Here is a 27842-nt window from a genome sequence, read left to right on the forward strand (position 1 = left end):
CATGTTTCTTTCCAATGGCCAGAGTGTGTATTTCCTATTTCTGGTTTATAGGGATAGATCATAAACTGACCAAGATATCCGCTTATTTTTTCCACAGAATCATATACAATAGTTGAGGTTGGAAAGGATCTCTAGTGGTTATCTTCTTGTCCAGCCCTCTGCTCAAGTAGGGCCACTTAGAGCTAGCTGCCTGTGACCACATCTAGTTGGCTTTGAAGACCTCCGAGGTGTCAGACTCCACAGTTTCTTGGGACAACTTGTGCCAGGGCTCAGTCACCCTCATGGGAAAAAATGTTTCAGGTGTAACCTCCCATGTTTCAGGTTGTGCCCATTACCTCTGGTGCTATCACTGGGCACCACTGAGAAGAGCCTGGCTCTGTCTTCTTTGCTCTGCCCCTTCAGATATTTGTATACATTGATAAGATGCCCCCTGAGCCAAGCCTTCTCTAGGCTGAACACTCCCAGCTCTCTCAGCCATTACCCACTGGAGAGATGCTGTGGTCCCTTTATCACTATGGTCACCCTTGACCTGCCTGTCCAGCACATCTATGTCTCTTGTACTGAGGAGTCCAGACTTGGACACAGAACCTAGGCATGTCTCAGCATCATTGAGCAGGGAGCAAGGATCATCTCCCTAAACCTGCTCTCAGTACTCTGCCAGCTGAACCCCAGGATAACATTTGGCTTCTTTGCCACCATGGCACATTGCTGACTCATGCTCAACTTTGTTGAAGTCGTGGTCTTCTAGGATCAGTGTGGTCATGCTCCTCTAGGATCTCTGTGTCTTTCCTGCAAAGCGGCTTTCCAGCTGGGTGCCCTCTGTCATATATTGGTGCATGGGGATGGTCCAGGGCTTTGCATTTGTTGAACTTCGCAAAGTTTCCATCAGTCCATTTCTCTAGCCCATTGAGGTCCCTCTGAATGGCAGTATGACCATGTGGTGCATCAACCTCTCCTCCTGTTTCTGTGTCATCAGCAAAGTTTTTGAGGGTACACTCTGCCCTGTCATCCAGATGATTAATGAAGATGTTAATCAGGATTGGACCCACTATTGACCCCTGAGGTTTACTGCTATTAAATGGCCTCCAGCTACACTTCATGCCACTGATCATCACTCATCATCACCAGCTCTTTATGAAGTTTTCAGTCCAACTCATTGTCTGCTCATCCAACTCATGCTTCATCAGCTTTAAATATGATTCCTTTAGACAGATGGAGAATCCAATCTTCTTTGCAGAAAAAGTTACTCCCATCTTCCTGGCTTACTTCAAGCTGTTTTGTCCTAGCTTGTTACAGCATCACTGTCTTGGTGTCTTCTGGATTTGTAGTCAGCATAAGGAATAGATGTCATGGGTCGAGGCAGGATCACGACATGACTTCAGGATACCAGCTCCTTATTACAACAGTGCAGCTACCCTTATAGAGTTCTAGATAACACATGTACACACACCATTGGTTTACCACTAACATAATAACTCATGATTGAACACACAGCCACACATGTCTGAACACAATAGGTCAGCATTCTTGACAGGAAACCCATTCTGTGTTACAGCCCTTACTGTCTGTGGCTGAACCTCTGCCAGGTGTAGGTGTTCCATCTTCATTATTTCAGCTTACAGAGAGCCCAGAACCAGCTGGGCTCCCTCACAAATAGGTTGTGCCTGGCTCTAAAGCAGGTGCAGAAAAGGGAGAGAAGACAGGGAGCTCTGCTCCTTCATATGCTACTCATAAAGGCCAATCCACTGCTGCCTTGCACTTGGATGCTTTACCTTCTCTTCCACCTCTGTTTGAAATCAAGGCAATTTGAGTGAGCAGAAGAGATAAGAAGGACTTGATACCATGGTTTCATCCCTGCTGTATCAGTTTATGAGTGCTCACTATATGTGAATGACTAAATAGCCCTTAAAAGTCTCAGATGGCTCTTATTAACCTGTCTCTCATATTTTCGGACATTTTTACTCCTCCACTCCAAGGGAGGGATGTAAACTGCAGAAAGAACAACTTTTTAAATATACCACAATGTCAAGAATATTAAAGCACGCTAGGAATGGATCCAATCTATTGTAAATAACTCTAATATTAATAGAGGAAACTTCCTAATGCCTCTGAGGTTACCTTTCGGTTAGCCCTAGAGAGAATTCAATTGCCTTTGCTAGGGTGTTTCCAATGAGCAGTTAAATTAGATTAAATCTATGTCAGTGCAACACTTATAAACATGTTTTACATGTTTTGAGAAAATGACAAACTTATGCAATATACATTGGTTGGACACTGTGTATGATTGAAATCAGTATTAGCCGATTTGCATCTCACATTCTGACATTGGTAATTATAGCATTTAATATCAGCTATATCAAAGCCTGTCTGCATCCTCACAGCCTGTGGAATGGTACCTGATAGTAAGCTGTACTGTAGGCCATATGAGCTGGAATGTGTCTGGGAGCCACACAAGAGACAATTACATGAAAGGAGGAACACTGCTGCAATATTTGTTGTGGCCTAGACTCGTATTGCAAGCTGTCATGTTTTACACAAGCACAAAAAGAATAAAAAGGAAAGCAAGCAATGTGCAAAGCCACGTTAGTCTGTGCAAGACTGTCCTTAAAATGTTTCTAATTCTGATGGGGAACTCTGTGAACATTGCTTCCTTCTCTAGAGAGTGGAGGAGTTACAGGAGTAAGCTGAGGAAGAAAGCAATATCATATATCAAGATGATGCCATAGGTTATTAATTCGTAGTGTTAGAGATTCCTGTAAGCATCTCCACATTTTTCAAAGATGATTATCTAAGATGCTGTTACTACATTCGACATCATAGTGTCCATCACAAAGATTTAATGCACAGACCTTCCCTTTGGCAGACACTGCGAAAGATTGTAACATTTCCTGCCTAAAATACAACTAACTAAACAGCAAGAAAATGCCCTCTTAGTTACTTTTCAGAGGATACCAGTATCTTTGGTTATTCACAGTGACTTACTTTTGGTTTATATTGCTTACCCCAAATTTTATGATTACCCTTTCTGGAGTGGTCTGCCTGCCACACAATCAAGGTGATAGTAGTCACATTTTTAAATAACGGGTTGAAGACAAACAGAGGCCCACCCAGCTATATCTGTGAAAAATTACAAGTGCAGGAAAGATAGGCTCCATAATTCAAGTGTACACTTTATCAGCTGGTAGGCAGCTGTAGAAACAGACTTTAGAGAGCAGTTGGTCATGCAAGCAGAATACTGTTATTACAGATGAGACAGATGTTACTGACAGCTAGGAAGCTCTCTGACTGCATACTGCATACTTATTTAGTGTTCAAAATATAACCATCTATTTTCTATTACAGTTCTTGAAAATTGGTGTTATATAGTACTTACATATCTGTGCAATCACTGGAATCAGACATAATACTTGATACGTGATTAAAGTAATGAGATTTTTACTTTTTCTCTGGAAGATGGTTGGTCAGCAGGAAATAGACTTTAGACTCTGAGCAAAAAAGCTGTATTCTAAAATCATTTCACAAGACATTATGGCCCTCCTAGACTTCAGACATCTATGTACATGGTACAGTCTAGGCCACAATTTAAGATTGTGAATTTTTTTTTGTTGTTCTTTTTTTTAGTACATGAAATCCTAAGCTTACCAGAGGAAAATATAGATGCAAATGAGAAACACGTTTATGTCCACCAGGTTCTGTGTATGGACATTTCTTATTCATCCTTACAAACAGTTTCCATTTTTGACTATGAAGGGAAAATTAGCAAGAAAGAAATATTTAGTGTTGTATTTTATACCTTCTACCATTTTCAGGTTTGACGGTTATTAAAAATTACAGTTCATGAGCATAGGTCAGTATAGTTGTCCTTTTTTTCTGTTCTGACTTGATTTTTTAAAAATTTCACTTGAAAAACACACACCAGATTATACAGTCATCTGTAGCAGTAGGAAAAAGAATAGTCTGTGAAAGTGCTTATTTGATAACATAATTATACCTAATGGTTGCCATCATGAATACAGTTACAGAAAAATAATTTCTGTAATTTCTAGGCTGATCCAGGCCTAGATCAGCTTTTCGACCGAGTTTATACAAAAAGTCCACAATACTTTTCCTCACAACTTGTGTAGAATAATACTTGGATAGGATGAATCACAGTTTCCTGAGCTTCAGTAATAATGACCTGGAGACTTCTTATAAGGGAGTCAGCACACCTGGACTTAATATTAGTATTTTTCCCCAAAGTCAAGGAAACTGGATTAGGTAAGAGCATATAATATTTCAATTGTCACATGATCTGTGCTTTACAATCACTAAAGCCTCATGTTTAGAACACTGAGTAAAATGTAGCTTTTCTCCAAGCTTGAAATTTTTACAGATAAATCATTAAGTGAAGTTCAGTTTACAACTTATGATATAAAATGTTTTACATCATCCAAATATGTTTATGAGGGTATGTAATATAATTTCTATTAAATTTGTCCATATAGTGATAGCCAGCAAATACAAAAATATATTATTTTTAACAACATAATTGTTAGCATATGCCAGATTCTTTAGACATTCTTATTTTTAGAAGTGTGAGAAAAAGATCTAGCTTTCAAGTGTGCCTTACTGACTGCTCAGGCTCTCACTGAAGTTGAATCAAAATTCCCTGTTCTAGAAATAGGAGTATGTTTTCACATACTTGAAACTGGGCTAATTTTTCTTCAGGTATAATGCCCTAATAAATTATTCTATTTTTTCTAGTTAAACTTACAGTTCTGAATAAAAAAAGTATTATTCTAAGCAGTAACTGGAAAAAAACCACAAAACACTCTAATCGTTTTCCTTTCACAGAAAGGTCACACTGAAGCTCCACAAATTTGTGTTTTTAGGAAATGAGGGGCCAAATATTAACACAAATTATTTTTTGAGTTCTGTCACCTTTGCATTATCTCCTCCTCTAACTCTTCAAGTACTCAGTATTAAAGAACCACTTGTAAATTTATTGTGGATTTCTTTGAAGTTGATAGCCATGAAAGATACAAAATAGGCTTTTTTTTTGATTGATAAAAATACTAACCTTGACCTTGAAAAAAAAAAATAAAAACAGCCTTATAGGAACAAAGAGAAGAATTTCCTTAGGATAAGAGTTACATGGTCCTTATTTTGGTATTATTTATTGTTGTTATTAATGAAGGCTATTTTCACTTATCAGCAATTGTTTCTTAGTGAAAACAAAGCACAAGAACTATTAAACTTGGTACGGGTTTTACAAAATTATCATCATTACAGTAGCATTTTCTTAATGAAGCCCTTTGAAGCTCAGATAATACATGTGAGCTGGAAGATAACTCCTTGTACTTATTTAATAATCACCATGTTGTGAATTGGTGGAATAGTGCAGACAAAATAAAAGTGTAAAGGAGCAAACCGTTTTTTAAATTGTCTATCACTTTCAAAGCACAGTATAGAAGGAGGATGGCACATAGTAATGGTTTTGAAATTGCCATTATCATTGCTGTAGAGAATCTAAGCATTTGGAAGACTTTTAAACAGTTAGCAAGGGACAAGGGGAAGGGGGAAAAAAAAAGGAGGGGAAACAATAAAGCTAAATCCTGGCTGCAAAGTTTTGCAATGGAATAAACCTGTAGAATCTTCCAGAGACTTTAGTGGCACATTTGTTAGAAAGCCTTTCTTCAGACATCTTGGTTGAAAGATAATAATGAGGCACTAATGTGATCTTTACTTCAAGCAGAGAGTGTTCTGACCAACCACAGAAAATTATGCTCAGACAAATTGAGGTTAATCCCTTCAGAATGAAAGATTTGCATACATATTGCTGTATGCTGTTAGATTTTAAGGCAGTGGGGACAACAAAATAATTCTGATGTTTTTACACTTCCGTATCTTCTGTTAGCATGGTTAATTAGCACACTTGAGATATTAATTAGAAAGTTTGTATTGCATGTATAAACTATTGTGATCAGTTTAAGTCTGTAATAAGATGACAGATAAGATTGATTCACACTCTCTAATTTCCAGAGGTACCATTACACTATCTTATGAACCATTACACCTAAAACCACTTTCATTGCAACAGCCAACCAGTCATCTGTGCATACTCAGTATCTTCTCAAATGTTATATCATAGCTTTTCCATAGTTTCCATATAGTGAATAAAAAGTGCATAAAAGCATTTTTCATCAGTACCAAATCGTAAGTCTTCCATTTCTTTGCATGGCTAGGATTTAAAAATTTTTTTTTATGTGGGCTTATGTCTCTTCCTGAGAGAGAAACAGCAAAACTGAAAGGCATAGAAAAACATAATAATAATAATGGCCAGTCTTCGCGAGCGAAGATCCGGGGAAGGTCTTTACACCTTCCAGCCTGCGCATTGGATTTTTTAGGTGAGACACAGTGTGCGCGGAACTGAGCCCACCCTTTAATCCTAAGGTTCATCTGCCGGGGCCAAGCGAGCTTGGACGGTGGCAGTGAGGTCCTTAGGACGTAGGTGGGTCGCCTTTAAGGGCTAACGAGCCCCACCTGCCCGGGAGTGGCCCTGACCGGGAATCGAACCCGGGTCTCGGCGGTGACAGCGCCGCGCCTTTACCGCTAGACCACCAGGGGCTCCTCAACATAGGAAAAAAAAAAACAGTCACTGAATAAATGTCGTACATGACACGGGACAAAACTAAAAATTGACCTCTTGCCCATTTTACTTTATAACAAGATGTTGACAGCATGATGAAGTCAACAATTTCCTCTTCTAGATTTCTTTCTTTGTTCCTGCACCATCTCTGTAGGAAGGTTGTTGTTAAATTCCAACCATCTCAAATAGGATCTTTATTGCTTTTGCTGATACAGAGTCTTAATGTGGTAGACCCCGAAGTAGGTGTGTGCCTGAGGTTGTACAGCCTGCCTGAGCCACCAAGGAAGCAGCAGCGAGTTCAGACCGACCACTGCTGTAAACAGTGACTAACAAAGCAGAGCTCTGGTGCTTTAAGGACTAATTAGAAACTTACAAGAAAAACAGGCAGTTCCACTGGCGGTAAGAAAAGGACTTCTAAGCAACATTTCCATATTTGCTAGTTAAAGATCTGGATCATTGCCCAAAACTTTGTGTGTTTGCGTGTGGGAGTGAAGGAGAGCAGTAGGTAATTGTATTTTTCTCTTCCAGAGCTTTTTAGTTGCTTGTTTTCAGCTGTAACTGGAGAAGTTTCTTCCTAGGGTCAGAAAAAGAACAGAAGTTAGTTGTGAATTTTCTATGTCAGTGTCAGATGAAAGGGATTGCTCCTCAGGGTAGCCAAGACTGAATATTTTACCTGTTAAGTAAAAGTTTTCACTGTTTTGCTTTATGATTCCGCCATCTGTGTACATTTAAATGTGAATGTTTCTCTATCTTTGGGGAGAGTTCTTGTACTCTCTTTTTATTTGCTTTTTTTCCGTCTTTCCTTGCTGTCTAACTGTGTATGCAGCTTTTGCAGAAGACAACTCACTGTTCCTCAGTCTGCTGGAAGGGATTGTGAGGTTGTTAAGGATTACACTTCCTGCCTCCCTTCTAATAGTAAGTAACTTTGGAGAATTTCATCCAATAGGCATGTGAAGCATACTTTTGAAATTAGTTTTTTTCTTATGAAGTTTGTGAATTGCAGTTAATGGGTGATCTTTAAAGCTGTTCTCTTTCTCTTTTATTTCTAAATTGCTGTTCTCTGTTTTAATTTTCATATATTATGTACATACTAACAAAATACCCATTGTGCCTGCTTTGAAACTACATATTTCAAAGACCTATATCATTGAGCAGAATTTGCAATAAAACTGCAGAACCAGCTTATGTATTATAAGCATTTACATAATTTTAATTATAGAACCAGCAGTATTCAGCCACAGATCTAACATGTGTTAGAGGGATAAAATAAATGGCTGTTTTATTTTCCTTTCCTGATACCTCATCTAGCCCCAACTAATAACCCAAATCTTAAAGTTCCCAACCCTTCAATGAGCTCTACCCTGAGAAACATCCCAGAATGTGACCTACAAGATGAATTTAATTTTAAGTACCTCAGGATGTAGTCTGTTATTTTGGTTACACTACTGTTTTAATATATTATGCAAACTCTACACTTTGCATTGGAGAGTATTTGTGAAATATAGACACTGTTTCAACTTTTTATTAGCAGTTGCTGGAGTTTTACCTGTGGGACAGACACTGGTGAAATTTGGATTAAGCAGCACCAGTTTTGGGTTTTGATTTGGGTTTTGTTTTGGTTGGTTGGGTTTTTTTGACTACCCTCCAATCCCATCTGGGTGGATCAGGAAGTCTGGTGAGTTCCAGCTTTTTCAGTATTTGCATCAGAGAAGAACAGCATCATCATTCTGGTAGGGCCATGACATCACAGAATGGAATAATGAATTCCAGTTGATTTTATTTTGCTCCAACACCGTGATTCAGCCAAGGACCTAAAATCTCCAGAAGGTCCATCTCCATCTTTCTACAGGCTCACACTATTTTTCAACATACCATGTGAATGGTGATGAACTGTGAATTCAGCAGTGACCTTTGTGGAATAATCTTCACAAAATCTACAGCTTTTTAGTTTCAGTTAGTGAAAAGGGAGGGCTGTCAATATAGGTGGTCTGTAGAGCTATTGACACTGTTGAGTCCCATTGCTGGTCTTTGAAAGGGTTGCAGTTGCCCATATGCTCTTGCTCCAGGTGGTTCCGAGACATGATTTACAACACCACTGTGCTCTTGTCACTGTACAGTCTTACTTAGCTACTTACTCAGCTACTTAGAATCAGAGAATGGTTTGGGCTGGGAAGTACCATACAGATCATCTGGATCCAACCCTCCCCTTTGTGTGCCACCAACTAGATCAGGTTGCTCAGAGCCCCATCCAACCAGGCCTTGAACACATCCAGGGATGAGGACATTCACAACTCTGGGCAGCCTGTCCAGTGCATCCCCAACTTCACAGTAAAGAATTGCTTCCTAACGTCAAATCTGTATTTCTCCTCTATCAGTTTGAAACTGTTCCCCCTTTGTCCTATCACTATTTGCCCATGTGAAAAGTTGCTCTCCCTCCTTTTGACATGCTTCTTTTAGGTACTGAAAGGCCACAATGAGGTCTCCCCACAGATTTCTCCAAGCTGAACAATGCCAGCTGTCTCAACCTGTCTTTGTAGGGGAGGTGCTCCAGCCCTCTGGTCATCTGCATCACCCTCCTTTGGACCTGCTTCAACCGATCTGTGTCTTTATTGTGCTGAGGACCCCAGACCTGGATGCAGTAATACAGGCAGGTCTCACGAGGCCATAGTAGAGGCAAAATCCCCTCCCTCACCTTGATGGCCACTTATCTTTTGACACAGCCCAGGATATGGTTGGCATTCTGGGCTGTGAGCACACACTGTTGGCTCGTGTCCAGGTTTCATTCATGAGAATCCCCAGTTCTTTCTCTTTGGCTATGTCCCTCCAACCAATTTCTTATCCAGTGGATAATCTATCCATCATAGCCGTTTCTCTCCAATTTGAAGGTAAGATGTCATGTGGGACCATATCGAAGGCCTTACAGAAACATGAGTGTATAACATCCATAGCTCTTTAGTCCTGGATCATTGCAGAAACTCTATCATAGAAGGCTGCCAGATTGGCTAGGTACAATTTGCCCTTAGTAAAGCTGTGTTGGTAGCCTTGGATCACCTTCTTGTCTTGCATATTCCTTAACATTGCTTCCATGAGGATCTACTCCATGATCTTCCGGGGAACAGAGGTGAGGCTTGCCAGTATGTGGGTCCCCAGATCTTCCTTTCTCCCCTTTTTAAGAAAAGAGAGCAATGTTTCCCTTTCTCCAGATAGCCGGAACTTCACCTGCCCACCATGACTTTTCAAATATGATGGAGAATGGCTTGGCATCAGCATCAGCCAGTTCCTTTCTGTTGCAGTATCAGCACTTCGTTGCTTCAATTTAAGCACGTTACTTTTTCTCTCCATGGACGTGAATTGCTCACTGTTTTCTTTACATATTGCTACCTTTCACATAGTCAAGGACAGCTGCTGTCTCCCATCAGTCATCCCTTTTATGACACATCTATTTTTTCAATCTTTCCTTATGGGTCATCCTTCCCAAAAGTTTTAGCATTCTGACTGCTGTCTTTTGAAGCCTTTTAGATTTTATTGTACCTCACTCTGTGGTGTTATAAGAGTGTGCATCAGCCTAAGCACTGTCTCATTGGCTTAAATGAACAGAAATAACATCACTTTTTCATGGCTTGTGGTACTTTGTTAGTAAGTGTCCCAGTATACTTCCTAGTAAGTGACATGCTATTTTTTTAGACAGTTCATTTTCCTTTTTGTATTTCTGCATTGGATTTTTTTTATTTTTGTTTTCCTTCCTAAGTTTAGGGGTTTACATTTATTAATATTGAATCTAGCTGTGCTGATTTCAGACTGTTTCTACAATACTTTAGAAAGTATTTTAGTGTGGTGTGATCCCCAGCTTTTGGTCCTATGTTATCTACATCATCATCCATGTTGTAAAATGAAGTATGTACTGGAACTAGACTGAGGAAAAATTAACTTCTCACAGTAAAATTTCTTTGCAATCTTCTTTTGAACTATTGATGACTATGCCTTGAATGTGTTTTATTAACTGGTTCTGGAACTGGCTATGATGATTCCATCTAGCCACTATCTCTTTACTTTGCTTCTAGGAATGTCATGAGGAACGGTATCAAGAGCCTTACTGAGCCAGTTAAACTGTCACAGAAAAGCATTAAATTGGCTGTATGTGACTGCCCTTTGATAAATCTATATCGGCTATTCATCATCTCCTAATAATTGCCAATAATACATCAATAATTGCCAAACTTTTTGGACCATAGTTTACTACAGTCCACATTTTCTAGTTGCACACCATGCACTTCATCATCAGACTATTAAGAAACAGGCATGTCTAAGGTGATGTACATTTTAATGTTTAGTGCAATTTCATGTTCCCCTAGCTGGGAATGGAAACCACGGGGTTTTTCTAAGATTTTTTCAGTGACTTGCCTTCATTTCTTATTACCTTCTTTTCTTATGGTTTTTTAGCACACAGATAGACCTTGTTGTAGCAAAGGGTGACTGTAAAGCTCTCTTCAGAATCAGACAGGGCTGCTGTACAGACAAGGAGGGTAAAAGTATAGCCATGGCATAGATGGCTGCAGCCTCCACAAAAGCTACGACAGGACATGCTCTAGGCTAATGCGGACCACCATTTTCCTGAAGGAACAAAGGACAGTGTCTAAGGTAGTTGTTTGGTCAGATAACAGGCATGTCACAGACAACAACCATTCTGGCATTATCAAAGAGCGATCTAGAAGGACCTCTGTTTCCACCTCTCTTCTCAAGTTTTCAAAAGTTTCCATGCTTGTCTCTGGCTGTTACACCCACCTTTTCTCCATGTCAGTGTACCTAACTTGTGCTTTTGGTTTAGTGTCTTTTAGCAGCTGTGTCTTTCAGTTACATGATCCTAGCATACCTAGTCAATAATTTCTGAGTTGGTTCAAACAAGTTTTACTATCCTCTTACTGTATTTTGCTGTTACTCTTACTGTATTTTTTCTCCCTTCCTTCATTCACAGAAAAACTATGAAATCAATTAACTGAACTGTTCCTATCTGAAAGTCACCATTATAGATTACAAAAGTTGTTGTCCATTGGACTGATTTAGTTTGCAAGTTATTTCTACTGGTGAGAAAGTGGAACTGATGTCAGTGCTACTGAGAAATGTATTTGCCCTCAATTAGCTGGGCTTACGCAAGCTTTTACCAGACAGCAAATTTGGTGCTTCCTCTTTTATAGTTGAAAATTCTTACAATTTTCTCTTTGAAGGATCTGACGACCCCATATCTGGTATAATTCAGAGATGATTTATATCACTGTTTACAGCAGCAACTTCTGCAATAGACTTTTTTACATACATTAAGTCAGCAACTGCTGGTACATCTGTTATTTTCAGTAGTAACAGATACTTCTGCACAGGGTGCAAACTGACTCTGTTTGCAGGAAAATAATAATTTTGAATAATTTGTGCGTGCATTCATTATCAGAGATTATTTGCAGTAGGAAAATGAGTAAAGATACCCCTAATATACAAGCAGGTTTGTTGGGTTTGGTTTGGTTTTTTTGAGAGGTCAAAGATAATCTAAGGAATGCACAGAATTTGTAACTTTCCCTACATGGCTTGTTGCTTATATAATCATTGAATACTCTTTTAAAAATCCCATTTCTGATTTTTGGAATGTCAGTGATAGTAGAAAATTTTCTTCCAAATGGATCATTTCTCTTTCTCTGTAACTCTGGCTTTGTTCTGTCTGCAGTTACTTAGCAGTAAGCTCTGCCTTCAGGTTGGAGCAATGTTCCACTCACATCTGGCATGGTCTTTTGGCCTACAAGGAACTACTCTCATTTATGCAACTTTTCTCAATACCTTTAATACCTTCTGTGAGGTGCCTGTCTCTTAAAATTAGCAGAAATGCATTGAGACAAGTTTAGATTTTTGTCATGCTGGCTAAGAAAAGCAGTAGTAAGTGTCACAGAATAGGTGCATTAGCCTTAGGAAGCAAGAGGCCACAGAGGAGAGAAAGTGCAGACCTAGCAGGCAAACTGTCCAGTGGTATCTGGTACTTCTAAGATGTCTGTTAATGCTTCCTTGAGTTCAAAGAGTGTCATATGAAAGGGAGTGTCTTTTTACCTCTGTATTTTCTTGTCTCCCATTTGACTGCCCTGGTGGGCTGCAGGCTATTATTTTTAATTGAAATCTGCTTAACTGCATTTTGTGTTAAGTCTTGTCCTGAAACTCATGGTGAAATACGTTGCAGATGTTTTACCATTTCATGGCTGATTATTCTTAAACTGATTATTCCAATAAATATTAATTGATTAGTTTCCATGAAAAATGACCAAGCTACTCTAATGTCTGAATTTTCAGACTGGGTATGTTATCATCAATTTGGGATTACTAAAGAATTCTGTATTGGCCTCTTTATGCCTCCAGCAGGATTGGTTAATTAGCATGTAAGAAGACTTTCCCTCAAGTGTTCAGCTGATACAGTGTAGGCTAATTTTTAAATTCATTCTTTGGTTTGTCTTGGGCTTTTCACAGCAAGGCTGCATTATTAGCATAAATCTGAGCTTGCACTGTTCAGTGAGTGGTCTTGTCTTGTTTTTATCCCTTGGTCAGTTAAAATATTTGCCTCTGTAATGTTCATTTTCTTTTCTCTGCTTTATTATATTGTATTTCTGCTTTGCAGAAGTGAATCTTGCAAGTATTGCTATCCAGGTTGCAATCACACTTCACTTGAGGGCAAGGTTGTTCTTTATTGCGTAGCCTTTCCCAGTTATAAGGGTAGCAAGACAATGATAGAAATGTGTTGGAAAAGTGACAGAATCTTAATTATATAGAATTGAAAATGTTTTTTAAGGTTTCCACCAACTAGAAGACGAGAGGAGTCTAGACCATCACCAAAATACACTTCTAAACACTGGGACAGGGGATCAAATTGACTAAACTCTGGCATTTAGTATTTGTATGGGGATCACTGTAATTACAAGAATTTTTCTCTGCTTAATTAAAGGCACTCCTCTGCAGAAATAAGAAAGCAATTTACTCTCCAACCTGGCTTTGCACAGTTCTGTCAACGAAGCTTAAGTACCCCTGGCTTTTCTACACTTCATCTGGTAAGTTCTAGGTTTATCTTTACACCAATTTGGCATCTACATTGCTTGATGGTTTTAGGGTAAATAAAGTGAGTTTCTGAAGTTGTCTTGCTTTCACTAGCTTTTATCAAAAACTGGTAAAAAGTAGTCCCTGGTGAGGTGAGGAAATTATGCATTTCAAAAAACTGAGAATGTTCCTTGGAGCCTAAAATAGATAGTCTTTTTGCATATTACTATAAATCAAAGTTAATTAGTAAATGTTGGAGTATATTACATTCTTTCCTTGCTGGAAACATTCACGTTCATCAAATAAAGGCTTTGTTGGTGATCACAGGTCATTTGCAAGGGGAGGTGGTGTTGCCAGGCAGCAACTAAGCTCCATGCAGCTGCTCACTCACAACACTGCTCTCCAGGTGTGATCGGGGAGAGAACAGAAAGAGTAAAGGGAAAACTCATGGATTGAGGGAAAGACAGTAAAGCAAAAGCCATGTGCACAAGTAAAGCAAAACAAGGAATTCAGTCACCACTTCCCACAGGCAGGCAGGTGTTTAGCCATTTCAGGAGGGCAGGGCTCCACCATGTGTAACGGTGACTTGGGAAGACAAATGCTGAAAAATTCTGAACATCCTCCCCTTCCTCCTTCTTCCCCCAGTGTTATATACTGAGCAGGATTCCATATGGTCTGAAATATCCCTGTGGTCAGTTGGGGTCAACTGTCCAGGTTGTGTCCCTTACCAGCTTCTCTGCACTGATGGGCAGCGTGAGGAGCAGAAAAAGTCTTGGCTCTTTGTAGGCACAGCTCAGCAATAATGAAAACATCGCTGTGTTATCGACACTGTTTTCAGCATAAATCCAAAACACAGCCCCATAATATTTACTGTGAAGAAAATTAATTGTACCCTTGCCAAAACCCACACAGGAGATAAGTGAATAAAGAGAAAAAAGAAAGGTAGAGGCTCAACTATCTTGACTTAATAAACTGTTTGCAGAGCTAGCAGCGGAGGCAGCATGATGACTGGTTTTCAGTGCTGTAGAGGAATCATGTTAAGTGAGAAATGCCCCGATTGGCATAGATATCTGTCATAGTCAACTGTTGCATGTCTCCGAATCATCACCAGCCCTATGACACTGCCCTTATGACAAAGGGAAAAAATCCCAAATTTTTTTATTGCCTTTCTGTAAACATACTATGCCATAAATGAAACTAACTACAATTTTGCTACCCTTCCTCTCCCTACCCTTTTAATTTTTACTTCTTTTTGTGAGGCCTGGTAAATAGAAGCAGCAAAGTCTTTGTGCACCAGTGAATGTGAAAGATGTAGAACACTAGATGTAAGCAGTTGCTTCCTGTGTGCTGGGGCCTCCCGCCACTACTCACTTCCTTAATCTGAAATGCTGTGGTGTCTAACTTGTTCCTTGCGGTTAGAGGCTGGGTTCCTTCTTCTGCATGCAGACAACTGCTTTTGCTCCTGAGAAACTTCGTAACGTTTCATTTACCAAGTATTACACCACAGCCGCCATTTTGTGTGCTGTCACAATCTACATGCCTCTAGTTCATCATCCTTAAAAAGGTATGTTTGCAGTAATGATTTATGGCATTTTCTGTATAAAGATGTTTTGCACACTTCTATGATGTGTGAAAAGGAGTGTTGGCTTCTTAGTTAAACCATTTTCTCTATTTCCTTTGAACATTTGCACCAGTTGTTAGGGAGACCATTGCCCTCCACCTGCATTTACTTTTCACACTGTATTTTTTTACATTTGTGTCTAATTTACAATAGTCAAAAGCACATATTACTAGTGATTAAATATGATTGTTAACACTTGAATTAGAAAAAGAAGACAGAATGAAATGCAATGGATTTGACTTGTCAGAATGAAAAAGTGTGATTTCTGAAAGGGAATGCAATGCTTAATTGAAAATTAGATTGAATTAAGTAAAAATATTTTACATATAAAGCATTACATCTTCAGCAACTGAAAAGATGTAATATATGAATATTTTAAATGGTTTTCCTTTAATCTTTTGTGATTTGCTTTTCTAGTAAATCTAAATATGTATGATATATTTATTTTTATTATGCATCATTTATTATATATATTTTTATATATTTAGATATATAAAGCTCTATATAGATTTATTTATATATATATGTACACTAACATGTAATGTTTTACCCACTGGCAGTACAGTAGGAGAGCTTCAGGGATATTATGCTGATAATTAATAAAAAAACAATAGCAGTAGCCGTGGTAACATTGAATATAAAGGCAATTTTGATATCAGGGACTTCTTTTCCCCATACCGCATCAACAGCACCACAGAGCTACCTATTTTTTGCTACCAGCTTCAGAAGACAGCCTTGTGAAAGGTATTTGGGCTAATCAAAGTGCAAGTGCAGTGCAATCCTTGCTCTTTACAGACAAGGATGATTTGATACCTATTTTTTGCTAGAATTCTTTCTCCTAGTATAAAAGGTATTCCAGTGCTATTATTCAAATGCTGTAACTAATTTTCTGCACTCTTACTGTGCTAAGCTATCATCAGCCCTTCTGGAACTCACAGAACATTAACTATATGTTTTCTAAAGCTGTAGTATTTAGACCTATTTTTGACTTGTCAAGAAAATCAACGGTAAGAGATTTTAGTCTCTATAGTCAACTGAACAGATGTTTTATTTCCTAAAGAGATACAGGGTATTTTTATTGGCTATGTAGCAAGTAAAAATTTTTAGTTTTATCTGAAAACAGAATAACATACAGTTTTAGCATATGAAGTCACATTTATATGTATGTGGAACAACTCTAGGTACCAAATCAAACAAGATTTTCTGCCTCTGTTTTTGACACTAAACAGATGAAAAAAACCAGACAGCTTAATATCATGTGTGAGTGGTAGAGCTTGTACTTGTTTAACTTTGTTCTGATCAGACATTCTGTATAAAAACAGCTAATTAAATGTAATGAGATGCAACGATGCCATGTTGTGTAGAAATGGTAAATATCTCAGGTTTTCAGTAACAACTTTAGTAGTTCCATGTAATATTTTGCCGAAGTACTGCACCAACACTTGACAAATATGATAAAATTAGGACTCCAATAATATACAAACCAGTAACATTCAAAGTTAGAAATAGTTAGGAAAAAAATTAGAAATAATAATTTTTACTGATTTTGAGTATGCTCCTCAACTTTGTTGGCAGTTGAAAGCATATAGCATTTCTAATAGTGTCTTTAGTTGGTCCTTAACTGTGAAGAGTGAACTTCCAAGACTTGGCCTTGTCATTCATAGTGTGTTTCATCTCCTCTCTCCTGTCCATCGGCAGTTCCCTGCCAGCTCATACTGCCTCTCACTGTTATTTTGGTCACCTGCCCTAATCCTTTTTTGTTCCTATGTGAGAAGGTTAGAAGTTTGTTTCTGATGTTTAATACATAATGGGACAATCACAATAATTAAATAAATAAACCTTAATTACACTATCAGGAAGAGCCATCTGTTGCTAAAATAAATACCTCTTTATTTCTCATTAGCCTTCCTTTTACGACGCAGTAGACCCAGTAGATTTTGAAGGCTTCCTAATGACGCAGCTGAACAACTTGGACTCAGAACTGGCACAAGAACTTGGAGATTTTCCTGAAGATGACCTGGACGTTCTCTTTACACCGAAAGAGTGCAGGACTTTGCAACCTTCTGTGCCAGAAGATGGGTAAGGAGATTTCTCTCCCTCTGAAATGCTGCAGGTGTAAAAATAGTTTTGAAGATGTCAATCGAAACACCTCAGTCTACCATCCATCCATCCATCCATCCATCCACTACACAGCTGATGAATGTTTGAACTTTGCCATTGATTCTGTTAGGTCTCTTTGCATGCTTAAAATTATGCAGGTGTTTACACAACTTCCGAAGTTTGCTGTTAGCAGCAGAAGTGAGGTAGACATAAACCAGGAAGACAAGTAAAGAAGGTCAGGAGAATAGTATGAAAAGTAATTTTTACAGCTGTGATGCCAGAGATGGAAGTTGATTCTGATCATGTAGTAAGCGTAGGATTGGGGGGTTTTTCTTTTTTTTTCCTTTTCTTTCTTTTTTTTTTCCAACTTTATGTTACATGACACTGATCACATCACTAAGACTCTTTCTCAGTACCTGTCTTGCTTAAATGGGGGGGAAATAGTTCATGCTTCTTAAGATTTGGAGGGAAAAAAAGTGTCAATTTCTAGTATAGAAGTCACTTTTGGTTTCAGACTGACACTGATGAAACAATTTCACTGTTTTCAACAGCTTAAATTAAATAGGTAGCATGTGCTGGCAGTAGCACTCAAAAGTCCTGCAAATATTTAAACTGGTTTGATAAACAGGCACATCATGGGCAACAGAATTTTTCAGAATAAGAAAATCTGTAAGAGAGATTTCTGATGTGGTTTAAGCAAGTCTATCCTTTGTATACAAAATACTCTTCAAGGACTGTTTCACTGTAAATGGTACCTTTAAGTAGAACCTCAAAGGCCTGTTGAGTTTTACAAGCAGTAACCATGAGATAAACTTGAAGTTAGCAGCAGTTTAGCCCCAAACTGTTATGTCTCCAAAGATGGCTAAGTGTGCAATGTGTTTGGGATAGGAAGCGGGCTCCTACCAGTATATTCAGGAAATGAACAGCACAGTCTGTATTCTCTGCTGTGTTGAACCTGAACAATGAAGGGACAAATTGACTTAGTTTATTATGCCTTGGCTCACAGGGTAGACCTGCATCCCCCTCTGTTCCTGCAAATGTTGCTATGGGCTGCTCTAATTCATACCAACCAGCTGTATAAATCAGAGACCTATACAACAGCAGTATTTGTTCAGTGTTTTTTCCCCAACACATCAAATGCAATGAGGCTAAGCAGGAAACAAAGTTTGTATGATTTTTGCCAGCTGCAGACTAGCTGAGAATCCCTCTCTAAGCAAGGTCTCAGTCTGCAAGTTTCTTCTTGGCCCAGTGCATCTCTCAGGAACTTCAGGAGAGCAAAGGCAGTAGAGATGAGGTGTCACACTAGGTCACCTGAGAATCATACAGTTCCTAGGGGATTGTCTAACATTTGTAGAAAAGATGATTTTCACTTGAAGTCAGTCATAGAAAAAGTTCCAACCTTTGCAATGAATTCTTGTTTTCCTGTGCACTGGAGAGAGACTAATTGATGTGGGAGACAGTGAATATTGTGGCACTTGAAGTTCCCATTTATTTAAATTATGAACAAAAATATTTTTAAAAGTATCCAGCTTTTGAAATTAGATCTGAAATACTTATTCTCTATTTCCAAGGTTACTTCTCAACATGCCTGATGTTTGAAACAGCAGTTATCTATTTGTTTTTCCAATAGGAGAACATGTAGACTCATGCTGTACAATCAATTTTAAGCCTGATTTACACCACAGAGACATTAAGGATTTTTTTACATAGCGGCTTGCCATTTAGCTGCTATCATTGATATTAGTGTTTTCACAGAAAATTCTGGTCAAGGATGCTAGGATATGTTATGGAAGATGAGAACACAGAAGGGGCATGCACATTTTGCAGGCAACGCAGTCTTTGATGTCTTTGTGCAGTGAGAGCAGGAAGAAGATACCACTGACCGAGCTGGGTTAATGTGCTACCTGCTTGCAAACATACCTCCCACCTGAGCCAGATACAGGAACCACGACGACAGGGGCACACAGCAGCGTGGCATCAGCCAAGGCTCTGTCTTGCAGTGCACACATGAACCAGCATCAGCTGTTACCCTGTCTTGGTAGTCAGTTGCAAATCATTACATGTTCTGTAGGGAAAGTGCTAAAAATTATCATACCTTTCACCTATTACTGTATTGAATGTGTATCTGCCTATTCGTTTCCTCATGATGCTACAGCATCATGACATCAAATTCATGGACATTGTCTTTGTCTGATAGCATTTCAGTTCCAGACAGTATCCAATCTATCAGGCAGTACTGACAACTCCCTCCATTAAATGAGGCTTATTTGAAAATCATAAAAAATTAAATTGTAACATGTTCTTAGATCTTAAAGTTTTGCTATGCCATCAGATTAAAAGCTTATGGTCCCTTTTTAGGTTTTTCTTCATCTCTGTGAGAAGGAGAAAATTACACCAAAAACATATGTAAAAACTGTGTATTTGCAGGAGTCCAGGAGCTTAGACCTCTGGAAAAATATCTCGATATCTTGAGACTTGTTACAAGTTTTGAAAATCACAAAGTGATTTTATTTGTAAATATTTACAATATGTTGCTTTTTCTACAGGGTTGAACTGGACTCACATGTCAGAGACTGTATTCAGACATATATCCGTGAGTGGCTGATTGTGAATCGAAAGTAAGCTACATATAATTAAATAAAATCAAAAATACATTCCATTTTATTTGTCAGAGATGATATCTTGCTGTTGTAAGTAATCCTAAAGAATAATGATTTTAATCAGTGGCTGAAGACAAGAACTGACTTGTCAGTATTATATATAATTATATTAGTTTGTTTAAGATGGTGAGCTATTGCTGAATACTGTTGCATCCACTTCGTAATTATCAGGCACTCTGGGAATTAAGTAGGAAGAAATTCACATCAACTTATATAATGATGATTTATCTAAATAAGGAATACTAGTACCGTGTGATCCCACTAAAAGGAAAGATAACATTGATAAAGATTACATTTGCATGCTTTTCTCCTATCCATGCCCTGAATATTCAACATGATCTGATTTCTAATGATGTCTGAAAACTCAAGGATTATGGGCTTTCCCAGCAGTGACTGAGTGCATTCATGGGATTATTAGTGTTATAGCCTACTTTACTATTTTACATAAGTAAAAAAAATTTTTCTGTGTTTGAGATCAGTGTAATTCAACACACAGAACTGGGTCTTTAGTCTTTATAAGAGACTTCATTTCCTCTATTCTATTCTATTCTATTCTATTCTATTCTATTCTATTCTATTCTATTCTATTCTATTCTATTCTATTCTATTCTATTCTATTCTATTCTATTCTATTCTATTCTATTCTATTCTATTCTATTCTATTCTATCTTCCATTTCATATGTGAAATGTGAAAGTCACTCCCAGTCAGTGTTTTCTATGCAAGGGTGTTTGTCCCCAGACTCTTAGGGGAGTGTGAGGAATGGGGATGTCTCACCTCCTTCCCCATCACCCCGTCCTGTTCTTCAGAAAGAGGGTTTTGGAGCTCTCTTTTTCTATAACACTTCTGTTCACCCCCTCCTGCATTCATGCCCTGTTCTCAAGAAGAAGTAGGAGCAGGTGATAGTAGAGTGCTGGCACATTTGCTGCCATTGTGTTGTGCCTCTTCGCCTGCCCTTGCTACTCTCTGTTTTTCTAACATGATATATATCAGCAGTCAGTGCTGTATGGGTACAGTCTGGTTACTGTAACGGAATTGCATTGTTTCACTGCTCAGCTTGTGCTCCTCAGCAGAACAGGTGCTGAGGGTTATAAAGATACTTCCTCCAGGGGTACTGATGAAATTGATTGAATTCTCAGAACTGTTCCACAGTGAGTCACCAAAAATAGGCTTGTGGGGTTTGTGGGCTCTCCACGCTGCTCTTTCACACAGCGTTGTTCTGAGCACGCTGTAAAGAACCAGCGTGCAGCTTTGTTTGTGCACTTTGTGGAGTGAGCAGTAAAGTAGGTAGGGTGAAAAATAGATCATAACTATTTTTGCATTTAGGTGTACTGATAGAAATGTGAATGGAGCCATAGAAATACACATATGTGGGAAGTTTGTTTTGTGTTTTAGTATTTCATTCATTCAGATAAGTTAAATTTGCATTCAAAAACTTTATTTGCAGTTGGCTGTGTGGTAAACGTGACAGAGCATGGTAAACGTGTGGTAAACAACTGACAGAGCAGTTGACTCTGTGGTAAACATGATGATGGGCTCTGCCAGACAGCTGAGCTTTGATGGCTTGTGGCTAACAATGCAAGCAAGTTATTAAAAATTGGAAAGAATAAGACAGTGTCAAATATGCTACAATGTCACATAATGTAGTTGCCTACACAGGAAACAGATTCATAGGATAGCTTGCTGAATGGTGAGCTATGGATGAGAGCAGTGTGTGACTTCCATGCATTCATGAATGTGAAGGTTCAGAACAGGAGACTGAGGAGTCTTCAGGGGTTGGTGTGAGCGGAGGTGGTCCTTGTGTCCCAGAGCAGAGAGGTATGTGGCAGAGAAACTGAACACAGGTGGGAGTCCGTGTGTTTTTTGCCAGAGGCTGCATTGGAGGCTTGTTCCTGTGCCTGTTTCTCCTTTCAGTTATCCTTTTTTCCTTTTCCTTGTTCCGTTTTCTTAATTCAGTGTGTGGCCATTAAATTGACATGTGTGGTAAAAGCATGGTTTGCCACTTGGTGAGTTTTAATTGCTCCAATTCTTTTCAAAATAAATAAACAATATAAATAAATTTTCCATGAGTACTTTAAGGGAAAGCCATCTCTATTGTAGCTTGTAATCCAGAGGCAAAGTGTGAACTCAGGTACATAAATTTCTTTATTAATCATTTACCACTGGAGGTAGTGAGAAAATTATCTACACAACCTCTTTTTGATGATTAAATATTTTAAAGTCATGCAGAATTCCTGTCTTCCATTCTGGATTATTATGGTGGTTCCAAAACAAGGTCACATCCAAGGAGAGCTGGGATTGTCTCTTTTATGACTTCAGTTTTCATTACAGTGAACTGGTAAATGATTAAAATGCAAACAATTAAAATCAAAACACATCAGAGCATATAATTCAGTTACTCCCAAAATGTAATAAAAAAGGTGTCTCCTTGATCAATAATTGCTTATTGTGGCTTCTTTATGAAAGTACTTAGATGTTTAGCCATTGCCTTAGGAGTGTTATGGAAAGGAAAATGAACAAAGCAGGATCCTGTAACATGAGGCTGATTGCAAAAGGGCCATCAAAGGACTTAGCAAATTGCATACTAAAATTAAACAGAGCTCTGGATGCATCTGGTATCTTTTTTTTCAGGATAGCTGCTGGTTTTTTCCATCTGCCTCAAAAATGGAACTTGAAATTGGTACCTCGCTGCAAAATTTTGCAAAGTTGCCAGCAAAGAGGGTTACACTGTGCCATAGCAATAGCTCTCTTCAAAGATGGACATTGTTTGAAAGGTGTAGATTGTTGCCTGTGTTTAACTCGGGATGCTAGCTAGATCCAGGATAAGAACACTAAGCTTCTGGATGTGTAGTTGCAGAAGCAGAGCCAGTCAAAACATAAGTGATCCCAATCCTTGTTCTTAAGGTTACTGAAATAATCACTGTGTCTAATGACGAGATCAGGGCTGAATTTGTACCTAGGTCTGGTTTTGGTGCTGTCTCACGGCTCATGGTCTTTGCAAAAGTGATCTGAATGACTTTTCTTCCTTTGAAAACTCCTCTTAATATACATAATAGAGTTGCAGTGTGGTGTTAAAACAAATTAAAGTTGTGAAATGTCACATATTTGCATTAAAGCTGTGCTATACTACTCTTCTGCAGAACAATGTTTACAGTTCCTTAATATTTTTTATATGTCTTCTCTGTTTTGTTTTCCCTTAACTTCTCCTCATGCTATCCTGACTTTCTTGGGCTTGTCTGAGAAAGGAACCAAGGGAATTCAGATACTTGTAGCCTGAAAAACAGGGGATCCCGAAAAGATTTTCATAAGACGCTTCAAAAACAGACATTTGAATCAGAAACGCTGGATTCTGGCGATGCAAGTTTCCAGGTACATTTTCTTAACTTTGGGGAAAGTAACCAAATACTGTGGCTTCCCTCAAAAGAATCATCCCAGGATCTGTGTAATGGCATCAAGTGGAGAACCGTGCTCACCACTGGGCTTCATACCAGAAGTGGCATTAAGATCCCCTCTGCCAGAGCACCAAGAGTCCCTCCTGGCAACCTGGTGCTCAAGCAACAGCTTCCCATTTTGCTGTTTTCCAACAGGTGGGACCCCAACACGTCCATGCTCTCCCTGAGGAGGCCTCCAGGACAACCCTCACCTCCTCTTACTTTGAGCTCCGCAGCCTGCAGCCAGACCCCCGCTTGGAGAACCTGCTGCGGCACGTCAGTGCTGAGGAGTTTGAGAGGCAGAACGAGGAGGCGCGGCGCACCAACAGGCACCCCGAGCTCCTCGCCCTCTACCCCTCTGTGGATGAGGTGAGCTGGGAGGCTGGTTGTCCTGTTGGTCTTCCCCAGCAGGAGTCAGGTTAAAGCTGCACCACAGTTCAAACACAGGGTTTGTGGCCTGGATGGGTGTCTCCCTTGGATAATAACAGGGTCATGTCACCATGTCACCATGGGCTCATGTCAGCTGTCTTCAGTTTTCATGGGGGGTTTGGACTTGGATTCACAGTGTTGCCTGAGGCCCCGTGATACCCCTCTCAGTGTGGTTCAAACCACATGCTGGTGATAGGGCTGTGTGAGGGTGTAACTCTTCCCTGTAACTCTCACTTGGGGTCCAGAAGTGTAAATGTTTGGTGTAAAAGACAGATGGGAGTCAGAAATGTAAGTATTCAGAAATAATAATTTTTTTTTTTTCCATCTCTGGAGAGATTAAATGCCCACTTACTTAGTGGGGGAAGGTGATAGTCTGTAGCAGCAGCCCAGCTACCATTACAGAATGGTTTTATCCAAGTGTGTAAATTTACAGTTCTTTTGATTGAATGTGACTAGAATTACTGTTTAATGATAGGAAGGTGCAGTGGAGATACGACCAGTGCCAGATCGCCCAAAGGAACATCTGGGCAACAGGATTTTGGTGAAGCTGCAGACTCTGAAGTAAGTATCCATCACAAGCTTCACTCACCATTTCTCAGAAATTCTCTACCCACTGTGACACTACCGCAGGTGTCCTGTACAGCAAATCACATGATCACATGTTCTTTCTTAGTGTAGCAGAGGACTATTTCTATCCATCTTTACAGAACTCTTTAACTTATCAGAGTGAAAAGGAGTTGGGAGTGAGCCCAGATTGGATATTTCAAACAAACCGGATTGGTTCCTACACACTACTGGACTCTTGTCGTGGTTTTGCCCCTGCTGGCAACCAAGCCCCATGTTGGCACTCGCTCACTGCCCCACCAGTGAGATTGGGGAGAATTAAAAAGCTAGAAAATTCATCAGTTAAGACACAGACAGCTTAGTGGGGAAGCAAAAGCTGCAAATGCAAGCAGAGTAAAAAAAAAAGGAATTAACTCACTGCTTCCTATGTGGGCAGGCATCTCCAGGAGCGCAGAGACCCATCACCATAACGGTTATGTGGGAAGACAAACACCATCACTCCAAACATACCCCCCTTCCTCTTTCTTCTCCCCACTTTTTATACTGAGCATGATGTCATATCTGGAATATGGTGTGGAATATCCCTTTGGTTGGTTGGAGTCATCCATTCAGGCTGTGTCTCCTCCCAGCCTCCCATGCAGCCCAGCCCTACACCAAGCACTGTAAAGAAAATTAATTCTACCCCAGCCAAAACCAGCACAACTTCATAAACAGAAAAAAAAAAAAGACAAGAAAGATACGATAATTTTAACTGGTATCTGAGATCAGTTTCTGTTAAAACATTATTTTCCTCTTGAAATCTTCTAATATAATGCACTAAAAAAAAAAAATGCTCCACACTTTGAGAGAGCTGAGGTCTGGAAGTAAGTATTTCTTCTTATTTTCTAACAAAAGTACCAGTCAAAATATAGCCTTTTCATTTTTTTTTTTTATTATACATAGCAGTAAGAGTGCAGTATCAATCAGTGTCTTGTGTGTCTATCCCTAACAGGTTTGATATAGAGATCGAACCTTTATTTGCATGCATAGCTCTCTATGACATAAAGGAAAGAAAAAAGGTAAGTGTACATACAGTATTTTTTGTTGAGTTGGCTTGGGGTTTTATCTCTGGAGTAATAATTTAGGAAAACTTAAAAGAAATATGAAACTGTTTCACACATGCAGCCTGATCCAGGATTCTTTTTATTCAGTCAAGGTCACATGCTTGCGGTTGTTTGTTTTGTAGTTCTAGATACTACTTCTGACTTGTTTTAAAATAAAATTTTAAGCACTTTTGCTCTGCAATGTATTTTAATCCTTTCTCTTTTCAAGATCTCAGAAAATTTTCATTGCGACCTCAACTCTGACTCATTAAGAGGATTCTTGCGTTCTCATACACCCTCGATTGACTTGTCTACTCAGGCAAGATCAGCAGTATTTTCTGTCACTTATCCCTCATCAGATATATACCTGGTAATCAAGGTACGGTACAGTGCTGCTTCGACACTGTTCTTCCAGTTTTCAGCTGTGCCTGTTGTCTGAATTCATGAAGACGACAAAAAGGAGTTTCCTCTAGATGAGATGAATTCTGGTAGTTTTTAATAGCTTGTGTGCAGGTGTTCACTAGTTATATCTTACTTCCAAACTTAGAAGTTATATCGATACCCTGTGTTCCAGTTATACTAAATACTTAGAATTTCCTATCTTTGTCAATGGGAAACAAAAAGTATAGTGAAATAAGGCACTTTTAAAAATTTTATTTACATTCTGTGGAAGTTTTTTTGGCTTTGGTTTATTTCTCTTTGCATCATTTTGTTTGTTTAATTCTGAAACTGATTTAACCTGAACCACTTCATTTGGAATGTGTTAATTTTCCTGATTTCAGTGAAAATGCAGTAGTAACTGATTGATAGTGTTGTCACATATATATTTTCTGCCCTCCAACAGATGGAAGACTAAGAGGTCTAGTATCATTCACTCCATAAGCATTCTTTGTTGTACATTTAGGCAGGCTCTTCGGTATTGCTAGAGAAACGGCATGTTACTATTTGAGTGATATTTTTAATTTGTGAGTGTCTTATTTTCCCGATTTTTGTAGATAGAAAAAGTGCTTCAACAAGGAGAAATTGGAGACTGTGCAGAACCCTATATGGTTCTTAAGGAAAGTGAGGCTGGTAAGGTAAGTTAATAACTATAAAGAATGTATAGATGAAAAAATGCATCATCAAGGTAAAAAAAAAATAGATGAAGATCAGACCCTTTGGAATAGGACAGAATATTAGAAATACTGGAGGGAAGCCAATTAGTGCATCCATGGTGCAAACAGTTTGGTGTCTGTGACCAACAGAAAACTCAGGAGAAGGGAAAGTGGATTTTCATTACTGACCCCTTTGGAAATTAATACTGACAAAATCTTGAGTCATGAAGCAGGTGGGGGTGATCGAGGGAGATGAATAAAATGTAGAACTCACAGACATATTTGTACCTCAGAGACATGGTATTGATTTGGATGGCTAGTTCAGTACTGTCATTCATAGATAACGTGAGCTCTGTTCAAGAAATTCATGGTCATTTACCTCCTAGAACAGGCTGAAACTTTGTTGGACTTCTGCACGTCTCACCTTATGATGTTGCTTTCAGTAGAATATTTTTTTCAGTATCTGATGAAAGAAGTAGAACCTGCTAACATTTCATGGTGATTGTTCATATGGACTCATGGGTCACTCCAAAAATATTGGAAGTAAATGAACTCATTGAAAAGAAATTTAATTGAATGTACAAATCAAAACAGCTACAATTCTGATAGTGATGTAGCAAGAAAACATTAGAGATAACTGCAAATTATTTACTGAACTGTAAATATGTAATTTACTTTTTTATCTATGGTAACATTACAATAACTGATTGCTTTTTTAACCAGTCATTATTTTATTTGTCTTAGACAAAAGAAAAGATTGAAAAACTGAAAGCACAAGCTGAATCCTTTTGCCAGCGGTTGGGGAAATACAGAATGCCATTCGCCTGGATTCCCATAAGCCTAACTAATTTCTTCAACCTTTCAACACTTGAACGAGAAATACCTGACACTGAAGGTTTAAACGGTAGTTGTCCAACTTTCCTAAGTAATGCAAAATGACTGTTCAGTAGGACTGAATGTAGGAAACAATGTCATTCACTCTAGCATCGAGAGTGAACCACAAAGTCACGTCTTCTCAACCTTCCTTTTCAGTGTTACAACCACTTACAAGTCAATGTCCTCACTGTTTCATCTCTGCATTTTTATTTTTATGTCTGCTAAATATTCTTTATTGGTTTAGACTTGATTTTCATTGAATTGTGGCTTTGTAGTAGTAAAACTCCCTTTGCCACACTGGG

The 27842-nt window shown here is 38.8% G+C and overlaps 1 protein-coding gene across 1 annotated transcript in view; it reads left to right on the plus strand.

The window, feature by feature from the left end:
• Positions 1–7501: 7501 nt before the first annotated feature.
• Positions 7502–27842, plus strand: part of DOCK8 (dedicator of cytokinesis 8) — a 75284-nt gene continuing 54943 nt past the window's right edge. The window contains exons 1-11 of the mRNA XM_050329233.1: positions 7502–7543; positions 13651–13698; positions 17209–17384; positions 19952–20023; positions 23310–23433; positions 23652–23864; positions 24400–24485; positions 25480–25546; positions 25800–25949; positions 26566–26646; positions 27409–27568. Of these exons, the coding sequence (XP_050185190.1) occupies positions 17257–17384; positions 19952–20023; positions 23310–23433; positions 23652–23864; positions 24400–24485; positions 25480–25546; positions 25800–25949; positions 26566–26646; positions 27409–27568 (1081 nt within the window). The 5' untranslated portion in view covers positions 7502–7543; positions 13651–13698; positions 17209–17256. The remainder of the gene's footprint in view (positions 7544–13650; positions 13699–17208; positions 17385–19951; positions 20024–23309; positions 23434–23651; positions 23865–24399; positions 24486–25479; positions 25547–25799; positions 25950–26565; positions 26647–27408; positions 27569–27842) is intronic.

Source organism: Myiozetetes cayanensis, unplaced genomic scaffold (genome assembly GCF_022539395.1).
Source record: "Myiozetetes cayanensis isolate MyiCay16 unplaced genomic scaffold, myiCay2020 scf4, whole genome shotgun sequence".
In the NCBI taxonomy this organism is placed as follows: domain Eukaryota; kingdom Metazoa; phylum Chordata; class Aves; order Passeriformes; family Tyrannidae; genus Myiozetetes; species Myiozetetes cayanensis.